Source organism: Talpa europaea (genome assembly GCF_964194135.1).
Source record: "Talpa europaea genome assembly, chromosome: 8".
In the NCBI taxonomy this organism is placed as follows: Eukaryota; Metazoa; Chordata; class Mammalia; order Eulipotyphla; family Talpidae; genus Talpa; species Talpa europaea.
Window position 1 is genome coordinate 42,475,285 of NC_140075.1, and position 17,573 is coordinate 42,492,857.

Consider the following 17,573-nt stretch of genomic DNA (forward strand, 5'->3'; position numbering starts at 1 on the left):
AAAACTTTTGAATTATGTTTTCTTTTTTATGAATGTAGCCACAGACATACAGTCATAGAAATGTATATTTAAAATGAAATTTTAATATCAAGTTCTGAATTTTTAGATATAATGTAGAAAAGGAATTTCCTGTATAGCTGTCCCTGAATGCCTTTTAGTGTCTGGCAGATTATAACATTTGGAGAGATCTGATATTTAGAAGCTTTTTCTATACATTGAGTTAAATTGTTCCTGTTAAAAAATTTTCTCCTGGGCCTTCATGGTGGCGCGGCAGGTTGAGTGCAACGCTGTGGAGCTGTCTGCAGCCTCTGTGGAGCTGTCCGCAGCCTCTGTGGTGTGGGTTCAGTTCTCAATAGCTAGGGAGATACCCACATAGCGTGGCAGACCTCTCCTGTCTCACCCGCTATTCCCCTCAGCAGTGTTTTCGGCCGTCTGCCTGTTCTCTGGTGAATTCTGTCACCCTCCCACTTCTCTGGCCTGTGCCCCAGTTCTTGCATAAATAAATAAATCAAAAATAAATAATTTGCTCCCAAATACTAGTTTTATTTTCTCATTCACAGAAGACAAATCCAGTGTATCTTCTAATCTCTTTCTATTCAATAGCCTGTGATATATTTGGTGTCAGCTATCATGATATTCCCAGGTTTGCTATCTACTTTTTTTTTAAGATGTATTATCTTAAATGGAAAATAAATGCCTGCTAGATGTGACCTATTGCATTTTTTGTTTTTAACGTAAATTCAATTTATATAAAGAGTTTATATAAAATTATTATTTTATTTAAATAGTAATTTATATTCAAGAAACTTCTTTGCATCTCAGGATCCTAAACAGAGCCTTGTCAATTATGCAAAGTGTATATCACAAATAATTAAATATAACATTTCAGTAAAGGTCAGTATCTATCTGTTATGGTAATAAAGAGCTCTCATTGAAAAATTCTACCTAGAATTATCATGAACATACAGTTTCATGTATTTTTCCCACACAAATATTAGGCATCCAAAGTCAAATATATTAATTTCTTGCCCGAATTTGTACAGCAAGCTATAGGTGAGTTGATATCAAAATACAAGTTTCTGATTCCAAGTTCAATTATTTTTTGTATTACACCATGCTGTTAAGTAATTTATATAAAATTCTCTTTCAGAGTTATGACAATTTACAGTTATGTATACATCACTTAACCATTGACAATCTATTTAAACTCAAGGACCATTTAGTGCTATTAAAAACCACTTAGAGTGTCCAAACACTTGAAATGTAGTGTTAGCAATTTAAATGTCAGGATAGCTATGACTTACTGTGTCTGAAAGACCCAGTGAAGATTCTTTGGATATTCTGCTATAATAAATGTGATATATCCTAATGTATGGAAATCCCTTGTTTTATTTAACCATGTTAACATTGTCACTTCTCAATAGTTACTCTTAACCAAGACTATTACTTACTCAACTGTTTGTTCTCACTTAGCAATGCCACTGGCTTCCTAATGACTTAATTTAAAAAGTAATGTTTTACAAAAGAATCTAGCATAGGAGGTTATCAACACCTGGAAAGGGTGTCACATAAATCTCCAGTAAGATATCCCAACTCCTCTTAAAATTGTGAAACTGTATGAAGTTGGAAATTTGTAAGATGTATAGAAGACACAGGAATCTTTTGTTACCATGACAGAATACAAAATCTAACAAACCCAAGACTGATACTGGTATTCAGGAAGAACTATATCATTTTTCTTGCTCAGCAAAATAAGGCAGAAGGAAAAAGAAAAATCCCGGATGGTCTCACTCATAGCAGGAGTTTAGAAAACCTAAATAAGGGACCAGGAAAAAACTAATTCTGATGAAGTAAAAATTAAAATTAACAAGCAACTATAAACCAGAGATACAGTACAGGGAGGGGAGGAGGCAGTAGGATCAAAACAAGGGGGGGGGGTGAGAATTGTATGGGGACTATAACCAAGAGGAAAATGCATACATTGAAATGAAAAATGAAAAATGATGTAAAAATGTATAAAATAAAAAATATATATATGGGAAAAATAGAAGAACTATTTTTATTTGATTTATTGACAAATTAAAAGTGGACTCTTCTCATACTCAGGAGGATTTCAGAAGAGCAGTTTCATGTGTAAGTTCAGATGCACAGGTCCTACCTCTAGTTACCCTTATTCAGAAGATCTGTAACACCGGCTCTGAACTCCAGTATATTTCTCCAGGTGATTTTGATGTAGATAAGCCATGGGGCTGACTTAGAAAAACACTAGTTGAAGGTAGTTTTGAATAATTTCACCTTTCTCCAATTATTGATGAAATTCATATGGAATCACAAAAAACCCCGAATAGCCAAAGCTCTCCTGAAAAAAAAAGAAGGGAATGGAGGCATCAGACTCCCAGACTTCAAACTATACTACAAAGCCATAATCATCAAAACCGCATGGTATTGGAACAAGAACAGACATACAGACCAATGGAATCGAATAGAAAATCCAGAAATAAACCCACAGGTTTATGGTCAACTAATCTTTGACAAAGGAGCAAAGACTATGCATTGGAGCAAAGAAAGTTTGTTCAATAAATGGTGCTGGGAAAACTGGGTCGCTACATGCAAAAGAATGAAGCTTGACCACCACCTCACACCATACACAAAAATCAACTCAAAATGGATTAAAGAACTAGACATAAGACCTGAAACCATAAAATATATAGAAGGAAATATAGGCGAAACACTACGTGATTTGCACATCAAAGACATCTTTACAGACACATCACCCAAAGCAGTGATAGTGAAGGCAAAGATAAACAGCTGGGACTATATCAAATTAAAGAGCTTTTGCACAGCAAAAGAGACAATAACAAAAACAAAGAGAAACCCCACCAACTGGGAGAACATTTTTGCACCCAACACTAATGATAAAGGACTGATCACAAAAATCTGCAAAGAGCTGATGAGTCTCAACAACAACAAAGAAAATAATCCAGTCAAAAAATGGGCAGAAGAGCTTAAAAGAAACTTCTCTGAAGAGGAAATGCAAATGGCCAACAGGCATATGAAAAAATGTTCAACATCACTTGTCATCAGGGAAATGCAAATCAAAACTACCATGAGATACCATCTTACACCAGTGAGAATGGCACATATTAAAAAAACTAGCAATAACAAATGTTGGCGAGGGTGTGGAGAAAAAGGAACTCTTCTGCACTGTTGGTGGGAGTGCAAACTGGTCCAACCACTGTGGAAAGCTGTGTGGAGATTTCTGGACCTACTAAACATAGAGCTTCCATATGACCCAGCAATTCCACTCCTAGGTATTTACCCAAAGGACACAGAAACATCAATTCCAAAGAGCACCTGCACCCCTATGTTTATAGCAGCACTGTTTACAATAGCTAAGCTTTGGAAACAACCCAAATGCCCAAAAATAGATGACTGGATCAAGAAGATGTGGTACATATATACCATGGAATATTACTCAGCATTCAAAAAAGATAAACACATGCAATTTGCTGCAACATGGATGGCGCTGGAAGGGATCATGCTCAGCGAAATAAGCCAAAAAGAAAAAGAAAAATACCGGATGGTCTCACTCATAGCAGGAATCTAGAAAACTTAAATAAGGGACCAGGAAAATGAATAACTATAAGAAAGTGAAAATCAAAATCAACAAAAAACTATGAACCAGAGACACTTTTAGGGGGGCGGGGGCGGGAGGGGAGGGATTGGGGTCAGAATGGGGGGCTGCAATTGTATGGGGAATATAACAATAAAATTTATAAAAAAAAAAAAAAAATAATAATTTCACCTTTCTCTTCTCAGTGTATTTCTTTTCAATTCTCTCTATAAGTTGGGTTAGCACAATTTGCATTGTCCCATTGCATTTTTCTATGGATTTAAAAAAAGCAGCTGTACAAAAAATCATGACAATAAGAATATACACTCTATCTCAACTATCCCTGAAAGGCAAAGCTGGCACAACTTTATCTACAATGAAAGTGAAATAAGATTAGTCAGTGGCATAGACAGACACTATTGGCTCTTCACAAAGTTCATGATCAAAACCCAGCTCGTTAGAAAATCCAGGTATAAGCTTTATTCAGCCTAAGCCTAACTTCCCCAAAACTCTGCCATTATTAGCTAAAGTTTAAATATTTTACCGTATGTCAGTAAAATTCAGTGTGTGAAGAAAACGCCTTCGACAGTGGCATTAAAGTTTAATAGAGGAAAAAACCTTTGAAGTAGGCAGATGAAAGGTGATGAACTGAGCTTTTCCATAGGCAAAATAAAATAGTAACAGGAGCTATTAGTACCACCTTCAAAAGGATGCCTCATTCGTATTTGATCATAGAATATATAGGGAGACTTCTTAAGTCATCTGTTATAAATACTGTTTCCATTCAGTAACTACTCTCAAGTATTTTAATTGGAGGGGTCGTAAAACCTGTTGGTCTTATAATACTTTTTTATTCCTTGGCAAACAACTCTATTTCCTGCTATTTAACTTGAGTGATTTTTAACTCTAGGGGAGGGAGGTAAAGTAGGATCTTTTTGAGAATATTACATTTTTACTGCCTAAGCTATCTGATTTTATGACCTTATGTGACCTTGAATAGATCACTTCAAACTATGTCAGGGTCTATGTGCGAATGCAATAAATGATGTCTCTAGCCTTTTTGTTCTACACTGTAATTAAAGAGCAAAGAAAAGAGGTGCAATAGCATGGGTCTCTGATATTTCGGCAAAAGTTGAGATAAATAAATTTATTTATTGATTTTAACTTCTGTACCTCTTTCTCTCTTGTCTTGCCTGTGGACCGTCTTCTGCTTTCACTCCATATACAAGACTCTGGAATCACCCTGACTGCCTTTGAGTGAGCTGACAAAGAGCAGGGGTTGTAGAAATATCTGATGTGATCACCAAGTTGCTCACATAAAGTTATACATCTTAACAATCCTTCTTTTCATGTTCTTATCTAGGTGGAAGCATCCATGAAATACTTTTGCATCATGGATGTATATGTTTATTTGTTGACTTTACACCTACCCCTTCATAGCATGAACAGAGACATGTCATTTTGCTTAAGTGTAATCATCAAACAGGGATTTAGACTGAAACAGGAAGATAGCAGGTGTGGGTACGGCTGATGTGACAACTTGTCAGAAATGCCACTGGGAAGCTGTCTGCTTTGCCTTCACCTTTCATCTCACTGCATTACTTGTATGAAAACCCATCAGGCACCTTGTGGCTCCCAAGTTTGATTACGCTGGAGATGGAAATTTAGATGGTAACCTACAAGAAAGAACTGTGGGAAATGGAGAAAAGATGTTCTTTCTATAGTTGATGACTTAGCTGTAGGATGATAGGTACACTTGGATCTAACCTTAGTGGGAGGTGTCTTGTGCTTCATGCTGCATTTGCATGACCAGAAAAGGTGCTCACTCTTATTGGTATAGATACACCTGCAAAAGGCAGGTGTATCTATCAGCTTTCTGTTGAGGTAAAAAAAGAAATGGATGAAAGGTGTTTGGACCTTGCCATCAAAATACAATAAAAAAGAAATTTACATGTTCAATTCTGTTTCAGTAAAGAAGTTGAACCCCACCTCTTACTCCATACCCTTCTTCCTGCCCTGTAAGATTGCTCTCTGCCATGAAGTATGACATCATACCTTGGCATATGTGCAGGCAAGTTGGTGACTCATTAGTGAGGAAAAGGTTATATATAGTCACCCTCAGAAGACACAATGATGATGGAATGAAGATAAAATCAGATATTCACCCTCCTATTTTCATAATCGATGGCTTAATTGAAAAGTTTTCAACTATAGAAAACTGGAATCACATTGTTACTTGGTATGTTAATGAATGGATTTGGATGCTTGGAAGAGTGATAACAAATGAAAAGACACTAATACATAGAAAGTTTTTTTCGTCTTAGCTCCATTTTGTAAATATCATGAGTATTTACTTAATAGTGTTTTTTTTTAATTTTTAAAAAGATTTATTTATTTATTTATTTATTTACACATACAAGAACCAGGATACAGGCCAGATGTGCGGGAGGGTGAGAGGATTCACCAGAGACACAGCAGGGAACAGAACAGGCAGACAGACTGAAACACACTGCTGAGGGGAGTAGCAGAGTAGCAGACTAGACAGGAGAGGTCTGCCACACCATGTGGGTAGCTCCCCAGCCAGCTGGGATCAAACCCGCACTGCAGAGGCTGCGGACAGCTTCACAGCACTGCACTCAACTACCTGCGCCACCAGGGAGGCCCCTACTTAATATTGTTTTTATATAAGTGATACAAATGGTAAAGAAAGTACCAACTGCTCTTTGGAAAATTTTCTCCTTCCTTCATTCTTTAATTTTTTTTTATTTAAATGTTTCCTAGGTATATATTCAAAAGATGTTTATATTCGAATATTTATATTTATTATGCCAGTTCATAATGGTGCCTCTTATTATTAGAATTGCTAATAAAGATTGTATTTGGGTTTTGTTTGATATAAAAAAAGGGATTTAACTTTGCAAGATTACCAAGATAAGCAATTTTAGTAAAGTTGTTCTGGAAACTGTAGTATCATTTTGATGGTTTCCTGTTTGAGGAAGTACAATAGAGAGATTGTGAAGAGTTCACTCTTAGGATCTTCCTATTGCCCTATTCTGGTTGTCCATACTGCTTAAAACTGAATGAAATTAACCCAGCTTTAGTTGGGAGGAGAAATGAAGGGTCTTGGCTAATATGAACAGTAAGAATTAGTGCTTTTGTAGGAACTTTTGGGACAATAAGGTCCTGTTGATAAAACAATGACAACTAAGACAGCTCTAAAACTGGAGAACCAAGTGGAAATCAAAGCTAGACCCTGATTGTGCTGGTAGCTCTTGAACTACAAATGAATGCTGAGCACCTGTGGTAGTCTCAGGAACCCAGGAAGTATGTAGGCATTTCATATAAATCTCAGTAATTTTATTCCTTGAAAGGTTTCCTTCTCATTCAGGATACATAACTCAGAATAAAAATCAGCTTGGTATGATTAGGAGGAAGTAATAGCCGTCCTCTGTGTCTATAAACTACATAACCAGGTCTTTGGATTAAGGATGAAAGGAAAAAAACAAGGTTCTGAGTTTTAAATGTAGTCTGTATGTCTTATTTTCAGTTAAGAAGAGGTGGTAGGGATTGTGATATTTGGCCTTGATATTTGAAAATGAATAAAGGTTGCACACCTCCCACAATGAGAACAATCAGAGGTTATTTTATTCAGCAAGGAAGTTAGTGAACATCACTTTTATCAGGTAGAGATTCAAAACAGGTAGAGAATGGGAATGCTTTCTAGTGAAAAACAGGGAAGGCTTCAAGTGTGATATGATTGTACTGCAATAGCATGAGAAGACTGGGAGTCAGCCAACTAGGAGGGTCTCCTATATGATTGGTTTAGTATCATTGTGACTTTCTCTGATTGACCCTGAGTTGGAAGTTACAGCAAAATATAAGGAAGCTGGGGTTCATTGACCAAGTCCTGACCATACTGGACCAACTTCTGTTGAGAGTGTGGCATGGCTTCCTGAACTAATATCTGTAGATATTTCTGTATATGTAGTCTGCTCATTGTTTGTTTGTATATAAATCTTTAGGGCTAAAAGTTTTGTTGTATGAATTGAAGAATATGAGTGCCTGTGTTGCTGCCTTTGGAGGTAGTGCAAATATTTTTTTAATATTTTATTTTATATAATTCTTTACATCATTTTTAATTTTTGCACAATGTATGCATTTTCATTTTGGTTATATTCCCCATACAATTGCACCCTCCCCTTCTTTTGACCCTAATCCTTCCTCTCCCCGTGCCCCCCCCCATAGTTTGTCTCTGGTTTATAGTTGCTTGTTGATTTTGATTTTTACTTTGTATTAATTAGTGTTTTTCCTGGTCCCTTATTTAGGTTTTCTAAATTCCTGCTATGAGTGAGACCATCCGGTATTTTTCTTTTTCTTTCTGACTTATTTCGCTGAACATGATCCCTTCTAGCTCCATCCACGTAGCTGCAAACTGCATGTGTTTATCTTTTTTGATGCTGAGTAATATTCCATGGTGTATATGTACCACATCTTCTTGATCCAGTCATCTATTTTTGGGCATTTGGGTTGTTTCCATAGCTTAGCTATTGTAAATAGTGCTGCTATAAACATAGGGGTGCAGGTGCTCTTTGGAATTGATGTTTCTGTGTCCTTTGGGTAAATACCTAGGAGTGGAATTGCTGGATCATATGGAAGCTCTATGTTTAGTAGTTTGAGGAATCTCCACACAGCTATCCCTAGTGGCTGGACCAGTTTGCAGGAGAGTGCAGGAGAGTTCCTTTTTCTCCACAACCTCGCCAACATTTGTTGTTGCTAGTTTTTTTTTTTTAATATGTGTCATTCTCACTGGTGTAAAATGGTATCTCATGGTAGTTTTGATCTGCATTTCCCTGATTACAGTGATGTTGAACATTTTTTCATATGCCTCTTGGCCATTTGCATTTAGGTAGTGGAAATATTTTTAGGCAGTAAGGGAAAGGCAGCAGTATCAGGGAGAGAGAAGCAGGAAGTGTGGCAACATTGTTGTTAGGAAAGTTCAGACCAGTGACCCTAGGCTGGGGAAGGTCACCTAGAGAAATTCTCTTCCCCAATTCTTTTTAAGTGTAGGATAGGAGAAATGTCTTCATTTCCCATAGCTGATAAACTGTCTATATTGTTTTCCACATCTCAACTTCCATGGACCTCTGAAATTTATGTTCTGCTTCCAAAACTATTGACAGAGTTCCCATTTTAGTAACTAGTGAACCCTTAGAGCTAAAATTTCCTTGTTTCAGAAATATGAAGAGTTAAATAGCCAACTAAAAGGGATTTGCAGACTTATTACATATTAGAGATTAGAGCTATCTATTAGTAATTAGAGGTTTAATATTAGTTTATTTCACCAAACCTTTTTTGTTATCACATTTCAAAGCTTCTTTTTAATATTTAGGTTCATGTTTTTTTTATGTCTTTCCAGATTCCTAGCATCAGTAAGCCTTGTTGCCAAAATCTTTAATCATTACTTATGAACAAAAGTCATCTTGCTAAGCAATTCTTTATTTTCAGAGATATCACAGCTTTGTTATCTTACATAAGGAATCATTTCCTTTCCTAGATCTCAGTTCTAGAGACCTTCACCTAGTCTGCACTCTTGCCTCTCATTTCCACTTGAGTGCCTAAGGAAATATCCTATCACAACATGCTGTCCTTCTTCTCTCACCACTTCCTCTACATCTGTTTTCCCCCACACCCATCCCATTTTGCATATTCCTTTCTCTGATCAAAATATATACTTCTCCTAGCATTTCAACCATTCTTGTCAAACGCAAATCTCTTCTTTTGTACTTTTATTTCACTAGTAAGTCCAACAGTGTTTCTTTGACTTCTACATCAGTACTGCAGAAAAGCCCCATGATAATCCAGAGTAGTATCACTATGTGTTCAGGGAACCGACTCTCTACAGAGCTTTCCTTTCTCACCATCAACAAGACTTATTTACAACATTCTTTATCACCTAACTCAGAGGAAGCCATGTTCCTCATTTGTCTCTGAAGTTGGCCCTTCCGCATATACCCTGGAACTCATTCTGCAAGACCTCACTACCCCATGTATGTCTTTATTTGGTAAAATTTTACTCTTTTACAGATTTTTCTGCTAAGGTTTTGCCAATGGCCATGTATCATTCCCTTCCTTTTTTAATTGGAGTATAATTGGCATGTTCTATTATATTACTCTCAGGAATGTATTAATAAAATGATTTAGATCAATATACAATATGAATGATCACTATAGTAAGTTGAGTTCCCATCTTCAGCATACAAAGTTACTCATTTATTGTGATGAGAACTTTTAAGATTTACTCTCTTGGCAACTTTTAACTGTTACTATGGTATTATTAACTATAGTCACTTTGCTGTACCTTACATCCCCATGATTTATTTAGATGAAGTGGATGGGAGAGTCAAGAGGTACAAACTTCCAGTTATAAAATAAATAATAATATTCCCTCTCTCTTTACTTACTCGTCATTTCTGCTAGCACATATATCCTGGAATTCTATATACATCAATAGTCTAAAATGATTTTTAAACTCTAGACTCATCTAATTGCCTTCTGAATTGCTCTACTTGATTTCTCCCTCTCTTCTATCTCACAAATGAGGCAATGAGTTCTGCAATTTTACTTATTTTGTCATGTTAACTTCATTAAACTTCCTGCTACTTCAATTTGAAACATAAATATAATTAAATATTTCCCCAAATCTATAATCTTTTATTGTCCCTCAGGTTTGATTTAAAAGCAAATTTCTTAGTGTGACACACAGGTCCTTCAGGAGTTAACAGCATCTAGTCTCTAGATGCTCTGGTTTTTGGCTTGCTAAAGCTTGTTAAGAGGAATATGTATTCATGGAAAGTTTTGCAAGATGAGGTGAAGAGAATGGTGTAGTAATTTCAAATACCTGTAAGAAATTAATGCTCCATTATCTTGATTTATCTAATCATAGGCTCAACTGCCTTAGTAGATGTCTAGGATTTGAATAAAGTGTTACTTAGAAAATTTAATTTTAAAAAATTGGGTAAATATTCTAATATGAGATTTTAGAGATGCAGCCTATTAAAATGTACAAGTAACATAAGTAATCTCCAAACTAAGCACCCTGTGTAAAACCTGATTGATGAAACTGTTGGAGGGTACAGAAAAACTTAATGATTCATGCAAGCAATTTGGTCTGTTTCAATGCAAAACACAGACTTTGATAAAAACATAGTACTACCTATAATCCACCGAGGTCATGTAAAAGAATCATGATAGAATAATTTGTGACAGCTAAGGGACTTAGGAATTAATGCTTAAGCAACTATTTCAGTCTCCTCTTTTCCATGTCACTCTTTGTACTCTTACCATTTGATGTTAAATGTATCTATAAGCAATTACTGTCACTTAACTATACTACTTGAAATTGAATAGATGTATAGTTTCTGTATGTACACATCATGGTGATTATTGATAGTATGCTAATATCATCCACTGTGGCCATGGTAACCCATTTTACTTAAAACCTTCACAACTCACCTGGTTCTCCAGATTTCTAAATATATCCCAGAGAGGGAAATCTATTTAACTTATAACCTTCTGAGTAAACAATCACATGATTGTGATAATTAAAGAGCCCTGTTCACAAAAGAAAGATAAATTTCAGTAAAACATTTAGCTTACATGAGGGCTAAGCTGAGTGTTCATAAGCTTGTATTCTCCCCTACTTTTTTTTTTCTTAAGGATCTTCTTGCAATTTGAAGCAACTTGTGTCAGTTACTAATTTTTCACTATTTTAATTTAGTTCTCCATCTTTTAGTATCTGTTGCATTTTTAGCATACATGTAACTCAACAGCACCTGGAAACACCCTAATAAAATACATGTCCCTAAAGGTGCATTGTAGTCTGTGTGTGGAAGTCTCTAAAACTAAGTGAATTCAGTCTGGGGCTGTATTTTAACTTATTGAGAACAATACTAGTGCTATGAGTCTTCCAAGTCTGGTTACATGTCCTAGTCAGCATTAGCGGATAAGCATACAACCACTGAAATGGGAGTTGCTGATCTCAGGTAAGACATCGTGGATGGATTTAGCATTAGATAAGGCCAAATTAGTCTAATCCACCTTTTATATCAGAGAATTCTTGAGTTTTCTGAGCCACAAGAGAAGTTTTCAAATATCCTGGGCCTATTGGCATGGGACAGTCAGGAAAGCCATATATTTGAAAGAATTGTATGTATTGTGTATGAAGTTTATATAGGAAACATCTAAGGTTTTTATAATATGTTAACCTTAATGTAAATTTAGATCATTATGGCCGACATATTTTCTAGAGGTGAGATATAGATGTTTCATTCAGTATATATATATAAGAAGGGTTCAAATATTATTTAAACATACATGCACAAAGAATAGTTTCAGTTAACCAGATGTATTTGCAGGTGAAAAGAGAGAGTTAGGGCCATTCATATAACAGATGCATACCATAGAATTTAACAATATTGATTTTTTTGTGTCTGTATTATTTTTTTACTATGATAACATTGGCTTATGACTCTGTATTATTTAGAGGCATAGATTTACAGCACCTCAGATGGATGTTACTACACTACAGCCACCACGTAGGCACTCAGTCCTCCACCCTAGTCCAGTTGGCCTCCTTCCCAGCTTTGTGCTCAGCCCGCCCACCAATAAACTCAATTCTACAGTCATATTTCTAGAGGGTTTTTTTTGTGACTCTGTTTTGTTTCTCTATACTCCACGTAAAATCAAAAAAATCATCAGTGTTTGTCATTCTTCTTCTGACTTCACTTAGCATAATCTCTCCAGTTTAATCTCAAATTACAGTTATTTTTTTTTAATTTATTTATGCAGCCAAGAACTGGGGGTACAGGCCAGAGGTGTGGGGGGGTGAGAGGATTCACCAGAGACAGAGTGGGGAACAGAACAGGCAGATTGACTGAAATACACTGCTGAGGGGAGTAGCGGGTGACAGGAGAGTTCTGCTGCACTGTGTGGGTAGCTCCCTGGCCGGGGATAGAATTCGTGCTGCAGTGGCTGTGTATTGCTCCATAGGAGCATCTTAACCCCTTGCACCACCAGGGAGGCCCAAGAGTTATTTTTTAATAGGTGAATTGTATTTGCTGACTTTGTAACTAGACACACATGCATTCTGTCCACTTACTACCAACAATACCTTGGGCAAAATATTTAGGTAGGATAAATTTCTCACATTTGTTTTCAACACACAGGATTCAACTACTCTCCTGGGAAGAGGACACATTAAGAAATACTTTCTAGAATAATAACTCCAAAGATCATGAACTGCAATAAAGGAAGAGACACCTCCCCTCTATAATCAAAGTATTTAGAAATAAAAGCAAGGTCTTTGTTGCTTTATCCAATGGGATGCTGTTCCATGAAGAAAAGAAAATCTGAATTTAACAGTATTGACTCATATGATCTAAGAGTTTTTCTGTAACCACTTTTCTCTAATCCTCCTGTCTGACAGTGACATCTCTAACTAAAGTGGTAACACTTAACCTTTTCTTTTACATGTCATGTGACCTTGTGAGCAGAGTAAGAAACAAGACATTTCTCGGGAAGATCAGGGACCAACAATCAAGAATTTGGATTTTTGGCCCCAACTTATTACACTGATGGTCACAATTATTGATGAAGATAAAACTGCCTACACACCTGTCCTAAATCAGTAAGTACACTGTTTTGGAAAAAATTATTTCAAAGTTAAGAAAAAAAAAATATTTGAAGCATGGCTGATGCTCTTATGACAATTGACAAACTTTTCCATAATTAAAATTAAGAATGCATATTTTTCTACTTTAAGCAGTAAATATCAATTAAGTGATATGAATTTTTAGTGCAAGCTCATACTTCAAATATGTAGGCAACTATTTTCCAAAATTTATTTTCACTTGATGTGTAAACATTTCCTTTTTTTCTGATTTATAACTATGCCCTTATCTCAGAAGAAAAAAAAAACACTCCACTAAACTAAAATAATTAAAAATGCAATACTGAGTGTATTCTATTGTGACTTTTTAATAATAGAGATTTGTCCAAAGTGCATATTCTGGATTTTAATATTTTATTTATATTTACGAGAACAAGATCCATTTTCATAAATAACAAACTAAGCCTATTCATCCATGCTTAAAATTTACAAATTATGAGCAGGTAAATCAATGGCATATGAATTCAAATTTGTGTTGATTCTAGAAGAACAGACACTAGAAAAGTCTAAAATCATCATCTGATCAGTTGCCACTAGCTTTGATACTTGGGCAAGTTACTTATTTTCTATGGGTCTTATTTTCCTCATCTGTAAAATGAGGATGTATTACTAAAAAAAATCCAAGACTCAGTCCAACTTGAAGGTTTCACACTTAGGATTTCTTTCATGCTCAAATGGTGAGAACTATACAAGGAAAATAGCAGCTGATTCTGCCCATTAGGATCGTGCAGTCTGGTTGAAAAGAGAGGGTCTCCCGACATGTAACACCTGAAATGCTATGGGGTAGCAAAGATAGATGAAATAGACAAACCTGAAGTAAAATATGCAGTAAATGCAAACATAATATGGAGAACTGGTTTTGATATCTCTCATTTTCTAGTCAAGATGGTTGGGGTCAAAAGTTTATTTTGAATGTAATTTCAGTTCCAGTCATGGAAGAAATCATTTAAGTAACCCAATTGTCATCCTTTCCTGCTTCTTAACCATCATTTTTTCACTTATATGTCCCTGAAATATGAGGACACAGCAATTTGTAAAGGGTGTATCAGACTAAAACATGTTTTGGTTTTATTATTAAGCAGTGGCAAATGAACAAATTATTTGAAAATAGAAAACTTCTGGATCCTTCAATGTAATACAGTATTATTGATAAATAATTTACTGAATGAAGTATTTATTGCTAACATAACTGAGAAATTGTAAGCTATTGCTTTTGGATATGTCTCTCATGCGGGACCCTTAAAATTGGGGCCTGTACAATTCCCACCCCCCTTACTTTAACCTAATCCCTTTATAACCAAGATGAAAATGCATACATTGTGCAAAAATGAAAAATGTAAAAAATATATATAAATTAAATAAAATTTAAAAAGAGAGAGAGAGAAATTGGGGCCTAGATGAGCAGTCCAAACCCTTTGCTCTGCAGGAAGAGCTGGGAGCTGGGGGTTCTCTCCCTAGTGTCTGCTGCTGTGCCACACATGGGATTTATGAAAAGACTTTTTCTCGGTCTTTCCAAGCTAATTTGATGTGGGTATTTTTTCTTTCACTTTCCCAGACTTAATTGTTTTTGATGAACTTTTGAAGTGGTTGTTTTCCCAGGAGCTTTTCCTTCTAATCTGAGTGGTTAGATTTGCTGCCAAATAGTTGTTTATGACAAGCATATACATCCTTTTAATGTTTGTAAAATTTGAAGTTATTTCTCCCCACTCATCCTTTAATATTGCAATTTTGTATCTTTTTTCCTGTCCACTTTGTTATATATTTATAAATGTTATTTATCATCTTTAAAAAAAAGCAACTTTTGGTTTTATTGAATTTGTTTTGGTTTTCGTTTCAAAGTAAATTTTTTTCCTCTTTAATTCCTTCTGTAAGTAGAGGTAACAGTCAAGTGGCTACAACAGTACTTCAGTGAGATGTTATGAGGGTCTTGCATATGATCATGGAAAGATAGTATCATATTTGAGAATATTAAGAAGATAAATCAAGACTAACTGCACTAAGCAGTGTTAGAAGAGGGTAGAGGCTTGGGCCTCCCCGGTGGTGCAGCGGTTGAGTGCCGGGTTGCGAAGCTGCCCGCAGCCTCTGCTGCACCTGTTCCATCCCCGGCTGCTCCCCGGCCACCAGAGGAGGGTCCCACATGGCGCGCAGACCTCTCCTGCAGCCCGCTGCTCCCCTCAGCAGTGTACTTCGGTCCTTCTGCCTGCTCTGCTCCCCGCTCTGGCTCTGGTGAATTCTCTCACCCTCCCGTGCTTCTGACTGTACCCAGTGCATGTATAAATAAATAAATAAAAATAAATCTTAAAAAAAAAAAAGAAGAGGGTAGAGGTGATGAAGATTGTATTTTTTTGTGACCATCATTAGTTGAGATAATTCAGAAGGAAGTATCAATTTAAAAGAAATTAGAAAGGGAATTAAAGTAAGGGAAGAGTATTGTGAGTTACATTTAGATAAGTACACATTTGACTATCTGTGTGACTTCCATGAATTACATGAGTAGGCAGTCATGTATTACATGAGTAGGCAGTCATGTATGACTGTATTTTAATACAGTCATGTATTAAAAGTGAAAGTACTTTTAACTGGCAACAGTAAAGGCTCAATTTATTTTCTCTCTGCATTAATAGTATATTTCAGAAAGTATCCAAGGTTCAAGTTGAGTAGGAAATGTACCAGCTTTCAATAACCTGCCATTTCATTTGCCATTTCATTTTCTTAAGGCTGAGGGATGAGCCGGAACATTATTTTCAAACTGTGTGTTTTAAAAGATAGTATATTTAATTTGATATACTAAGATTACATTTAAGCTACTGTGATCAGGGATTTACATCTTGTTTTTACTGTGATCAGGGATTTACATCTTGTTCTTTCTGTTTGAAACTAATGTTTTTCAAAGTATTAACAGCTATTGACTCCTTTACCTGTAATGTGACTTTCCTAAATTATTCCTGTTTTAGAAGTTGTTAGGAAAAATGTGCATCAGAGAGATTATATATAGGAGCCTAATTGCATAACTTAAACTCAACAATTACCTTGATTTTGTTGTTTTCTTTTCATCTATACTCTTGAACTTTTGTTTTCTTTATTTTTTTCTTTGCTGAATTATTTCACATAAATCTAAGCCATCATTTCATTCCTGTATACTTCAGAAATTCATCTCCAAAAGTGATGACTATTTTCTTGCATATCATAAGTCATTATCACAACTTATGGTATTAGTGGTAATGCTGTGGTATTGTGTACTCCCTGTTCCATAGAGAAATGCCACTATTTTTCTTTAAAAATTTATTTTTCACGTTTGGTCTGTTTTAATTGGGAAAAACGATCCACATATTACATTTGTCTGTTAGGTGTCTTAAGTCTCTTTTCTTCCTATTCAACTCCTTTTTATTTTATCCATTTTATTGACTTCTTAAAGTAACCATATTCTTATAAAATGTTCCATTTCTGGGTTATTCTGTTTGTCTTCTTGTTGTATTTAATTTATTCTTCCATATTTGATAGTTATCATAGTTGAGCACTATCTCTGGAGACTAGCTTTAAGGTTCCTTTTTCCCTAATAGTATTTCACAGGTGACTGTGTACTTCAAACTCTGTCAGGGGGAACATTGTCACATTGTTCCCCTTGTATTGATGTGAAGTTTGATCAGTTCTGACAGCCTGATCCTTGAAAAGATCTCTATTCCCCTCTCCTTCAGTACTTATGTATAATCATTTCAGAAACAATTATTCCACTAGATATTGCAAATTGTGGTTTCATGATATTTTTTCAACATTATTATTAGAATTTTTCAGTGGAGAAGAATGTTCTTTCATTAACTAGGGACACTTGTTTACTTTGAAATATAATAAGTCCTGGAAAGAGTAAAGACTTAATTCTCTCTCTCAATATTTTTTTGATGGGCATTTTAATATCTTACCTTCTTTTTTTTATTGAGGTAATTCTTTTAACCTAAAGGTTTTTTATTCCATTCTTTTATGTCCTGCTTCATTGATTATAATTTCTCATTAACAGCCTCTTTTAAATTGAAAAAATAAAAGTTGAACATTAAATATATGTAAGAAACTATATAAAGTTGCAGCCATAAAGATTTACTTTAATATTTAACAATATTTGAACATGGGTCTTAAACTGGTTAATCACTGAGCCTGTCTCATTCACTAGTCGTTCTGGGATTGAACAACTCCACTCAAGTGCCTTTTTGAGGTAACCTAATGAAAAAGGTTTTGTACAAT

At 35.5% G+C, this 17,573-nt stretch overlaps 1 protein-coding gene across 1 annotated transcript in view; it reads left to right on the plus strand.

The window, feature by feature from the left end:
* UNC13C (unc-13 homolog C) overlaps positions 1–17,573 on the plus strand; it is a gene marked incomplete at both ends in the record, with an annotated part of 463,147 nt that overhangs the window by 266,746 nt on the left and 178,828 nt on the right. The window contains one exon of the mRNA XM_084241221.1: positions 13,165–13,298. Coding sequence (XP_084097347.1) covers positions 13,165–13,298 — 134 coding nt within the window. The remainder of the gene's footprint in view (positions 1–13,164; positions 13,299–17,573) is intronic.